We start from the raw sequence: 4,859 nt of genomic DNA on the forward strand, positions 1-4,859 counted from the left end.
TTAATAAAGATTATATTCTTTATTAATTAATTTTTATTAATGAGGAAGATTCTTTTGAATCTTATTAAGCTTTGGAGATCCTAAAATAGTAGAAATATAATTAATATCTACATAATTATGTTAGAAAATAAATTATTGAAAAGAAAAATATATAATGATTAATACTTCTTCATCTTAATTCCTAACCCTAACCCTAACTAGGACATCGACAATAACCCTAGCCATAATCCTAACCATAACCCTAAATCATAAGCTTAATCATAAAACTAACCCTAACCCTAATCCTCTAAGCCTAACCTCAACCATAATGTAAATCCTAACCCTAACCATAACCATATTCCTTCCTCTAAAGTTTGGAATGAATCTTATTAATCTTTGGAGATCCCTAAAATGGTAGAAATATAATTGATATCTACATAATTATGTCAAAAATAAATTATTGAAAAGAAAAATCTATAATCGATTAATACTTCTTCATCTTAATTCCTAACCCTAACCCTAACTATGATATCAACACTAACCCTAGCCATAATCCTAGTCATAACCCTAAATCTTAAGCTTAATCATAAAACTAACCCTAACCCTAATCATCTAAGCCTAACCTCAACCATAATGTAAATCCTAATCCTAACCATAACGATATTCCTAACCATAATTCCAAGTTGCAAGTCTAACAATAATCCTAACCTTAACCCTAAACATGTTGTAAATCCTTACCGTAGCCATGATGTAAATCCTAACCATAACCTTCTAACCCTAACCATAAGACTAACATTAAATTTATACAAATTATTATAATTAAAATGAAAGATTGTTATGGTTTTTTATATTATTCTTTATTAATTATTTTGATTATTATAGTTTTTATTTTTACTACAAAATTATTATATTATATTGATAATATATAGTACTAATCTTGTAAAAACTATAATAATAAAAATAATTAATAAAGATTAATATAAAAAAGATAACAATCATTTATTTTAATTCATAATAATTTGTATAATTTTAATTGTTATAAGTTTATATTTAACATATTTTAAGATAATAAGTTACACAAGTTAAAATAAATTAATGACAAGTTAAAATAATTTAATTATTTCAAAAAAATAATAAATTTATATTTAAATTTTTTTAACATCTTTAATTTATTAAAAATAAATTAAATTAAATTAATTTTTTTTAAGTAAATAAATAATTTTATTGTAAAAGATAGAAGTTAAAATGAAAATGATTTGAAAAAAAAAAAATTCCAAAAGAACAAAAACAAAGCATTTAATTTGTTTTACGGGGAAAGAGAGGTTGAACAGACTGCAGGGACTGATGTGATGTGCATGATAGAAAGAGCCACCACTTCCAATCAAACCGTACACATGGCATGGGGAGCATGGAGAAGAGGGTCATTTTGTCCGCTGCGTAGCCAGTGCCCCTTCTGTACTGTGCGTTTTACACCGTTGATTTTGCAATAAACGATTGCGATTGACTAACACATCGCTATCATTTTGTAGGAAAGATCTGTTTTGAAGCTAGAATAGCCGCGGCCCTACAATTGCACATAAACTATTTTGAATATGGTACCTACGAAAAGTAGTAAACCACCATATCCAGACGATGGGTTTATAAAAAAAGAGAAAGCCTGTGTCTTGTTAACATGTAAACCATTGTATTCCTCGTACGGAGATCATTTTGAAGGGAGGGATGAGCATTATTGGTCCTGTCAAAGCAGATTTGCAGATTTAGGGAGAAAGCAAATCAGATGGCACCCACAATACTGTAAAATGTATTCCCGATGAAGTGCTTTCCGAATGAATCCCTGGTTTTATCTTGCATCGCTTCCTTTATTTATACCACGATGCTTCTTTACCTCTGCAATTGAGTGCACCGAAGTTGTGTGGGAATTTTGTAGAACAGAATAGATTAAACTAAGCATATCAATATCATTTCCAGTTATGGCTACTGCAATTAATGTAGGGGAGTGGTGGTCAGTGAGAAAGCAGGACATGGCTGTGCCATCCAATACTTCACCCCTCAACACGTTCAATACAGAGCAAAGCAGTACTCAGTACTCACACGGTAATATTCTCCACTTATCTTCCAATTATTAGCTTCTATTTTATTTTTTCTTATGATAGCGGCGAGAGGTAAACTGGTTGTTAGGAAAGCAGGGGAAGGCTCTTCTTTACTCTAATGAACCTGGATATGTGTGTACTGTATACAGATGGAGTAAAAGCAGGGGCAAAGGTAGCCGCAATTGCATTTGTCGCATCTCCAATCCCCGTGGTGAGTGCTGCCGATTAATAATTTTGTTTGTGCTCGAATCTCATTAATATACAACGTAATTGATTTGAATTTATTGTGATAACAGCTGATGGGAGCACGGGCCATTCCTTGGGCAAGGGCGAATCTAAACTATGCAGCTCAGGCACATATCATCTTTTTTGGTATATATATATATATACTTTCTTTTCTTTTCTTGTTATTGGGGGATGGAATTTGAGTTCACCTGAATAATATATGTATTTGGGTGGATGCAGTTAGTGGAGCAGCCTATTTCATTGTGGCAATAAAACTCCTTCAAAAAAACTGGGTCTCATGGAAGCATAGTTCTAAATGGTAGGAACAAATATGTGGCTGTAGCTATTCTGGTTTTAAAAGGGACCTTTCATACAGCGTGTTAGTGACAGGTCAGTCGATCGCAGCCGTTAATTGCAAAATCGACGGTGTAAAACACGCAACTAACACGCGTGTTAGTCAATCCGTACTGTCATTTTGGAGCTAGAATGGACACTGCAACCGTTAATTGCAAAATCGACGGTGTAAAACGCGCGACTGTGTTAGTCAATCCGTACTGTCATTTTGGAGCTAGAATAGATGCATATGTGTAGTCCAGTCATGGTTAATGGCTACGGTGTAGACACATGGATCTTAGAGAATGGGTGGATAATTTTCAAGACTGATAATACACACCAATATATGAGCATCAGTTCCTATCTGAATTAACCACAAAAAAATCAAGAATAATAATGGCTATAGGGGGGTGCTGCCTTGCCTTATGACATCATCTTGGTTATAGTTATTCCTGATAGTAGAGCCTCTTTAAGGGTGGAGGGTGATGGGGCTTCTTGGGTCCAGCCGACACTGATTTGATAGTGTTTTTTCCTTGCGGGCAGAGGTGGGTGATCTTCACGCTCTGTGCATTGGTTCATTGAATGAATCATTATGCTTTGTGCTCTCTGGCTGGGCATTTTTTCTTATGATGGCTTGATAATCATACTATCCCCTCTCTGTTACTCAGGTATGGCACATATTCGTCTGTTTGTTATGTTGTTACTGGTATGGCTGTTACTATGGATTATTGTATGGATTCTTCCTCTACTTCTTATATGGATAGGCCTATGTATGCTAACCATTTTCATGCTGTCAGGTTTACTTCTCCTTGGTTCCCTCTTGGCTGTGTTTTTTGTTCTCTGAAGGTCTTTGGACTCATGTGGTGCATAAGTGGATTGATGTTTTGGTGCTGACACTGATCTTGGTTGCATTTTTGGGATGATGTAATTGAGAATGTAGTCAGGGTATATTGGGTTGCATATGGGATATTGTAAAGGGTAGGTAGGCTTATGTTTCTGAGCAATACCGAGAGGTTTTCTTACTGGTTCTTTCCCTCAGTGCTCATTGAACCAGACACCATGTTTTAAAAAAAAAATATATATATAATTTTAGTGGATCATCCACTTTTAAATTAGCAACACAATTAACTCCCTTTCTTTTTTCCTTTCAGTTTTTTCTTCTTGTCAACTGATTCATGATTTTTGGTTGTCTTTATCCCGAGTCAATGTACTCCCCTGTCCAGCAAACAGAGCAAGCACTTACAAGAATAGGTGGAGCAGCATAAGAATTACCGGCATGAAGGCTGAGCTGCAACGAAACCATTGAGAACACAGCCGAAGGAAACACCACGGGAGCAGACCCCCAAAGCATAATTCACCGCCACGTCAGAAATGCTATTAGATTTGTAATTAACCTGCATATTATCTTCAGATGATTGGATTTCAGTATGCCGATTGACCAAGCCTCTTTTAGGATCATAATTAATACGGAGAATAGACTACAAGATGATGGTATGGAGGGAGAAGTTCACACAGGGCATTAGAGTTTCAATTTATAGGAGAAGAAAAATGTTAGAGAAGGAAACCATGCATCAAAATCTCCAAACGAAATAAGGGACAATTTGCCTAATGGTATGAATAATGACATTGTGCCGTGGCGAAAGTCCAAAAAGTGCCGATCTTCAAGACGAAACTTACAGAAAAAGAGCAAGGATACTTGAGAAAGTACTGCAGGTTATGGGCATGAGGGCACAGCCAGAAAGTGTGCTTAATAGACTTCTTTTTAGTGTAGAACGGGCAAACAGGGGAAAATGAAGGAAACTCCTCACCAATAGACAGTTTAACAAGCACGGGAAAATGAAGGAAAACTCCTCACCAATAGGCAGTTTAATATGGAGAACTTTCCAAGTCATCAAGTGGGATTGAATGCCCTATTTTAGACCTTTAAATTTTTAGGCTATCAAATTTCATTTTCATTAAGGTTAAGACGAGGAGCTAAGGAAAGTGGGGATGAACTTCCTAGAAATGGTTTTGAGAGGGAAGAAAAAAAAGCTTCTCTTGTTGGGTCATTTTTAAGTTTTAAGAAAGTTATTATGGTAAGGTGTGGACAACAAATAAGATAGTTTGAGAGTAACAATTTGTTGAATTTTTAGAAGAGGAATATTATTTGAAGGGACAAAGATTGAATTGAGATTTGAGTTATCATCATCATTTTCTCTTAAATTTGATGGAGTCATTCAAATCAGAAAAAAA

The 4,859-nt window shown here is 35.0% G+C and overlaps 1 protein-coding gene across 1 annotated transcript; it reads left to right on the forward strand.

Moving 5' to 3' along the window:
• The first annotated feature begins 1,675 nt into the window (after nt 1-1,675).
• On the forward strand, nt 1,676-3,334 carry LOC131069467 (early nodulin-93-like). Its single transcript, XM_058004898.2, has 4 exons — nt 1,676-2,073; nt 2,219-2,280; nt 2,366-2,441; nt 2,535-3,334. Exons 1-4 carry the CDS (start codon nt 1,950-1,952, stop codon nt 2,615-2,617), a joined length of 345 nt encoding a protein of 114 aa, XP_057860881.1. The 5' UTR covers nt 1,676-1,949; the 3' UTR covers nt 2,618-3,334.
• The last annotated feature ends 1,525 nt before the right edge of the window (nt 3,335-4,859 follow it).

This window comes from Cryptomeria japonica, chromosome 11 (genome assembly GCF_030272615.1).
Source record: "Cryptomeria japonica chromosome 11, Sugi_1.0, whole genome shotgun sequence".
Lineage (NCBI taxonomy): Eukaryota > Viridiplantae > Streptophyta > Pinopsida > Cupressales > Cupressaceae > Cryptomeria > Cryptomeria japonica.

Coding starts and splice junctions, on each gene's coding strand:
- LOC131069467 (XM_058004898.2), top strand. CDS start 1,950: ATGGCTACTGCAATTAATGTAGGGGAGTGGTGGTCAGTGAGAAAGCAG. Junction 2,281..2,365: donor TCGCATCTCCAATCCCCGTG/GTGAGTGCTGCC, acceptor TTGTGATAACAG/CTGATGGGAGCACGGGCCAT. Junction 2,442..2,534: donor GGCACATATCATCTTTTTTG/GTATATATATAT, acceptor GGGTGGATGCAG/TTAGTGGAGCAGCCTATTTC.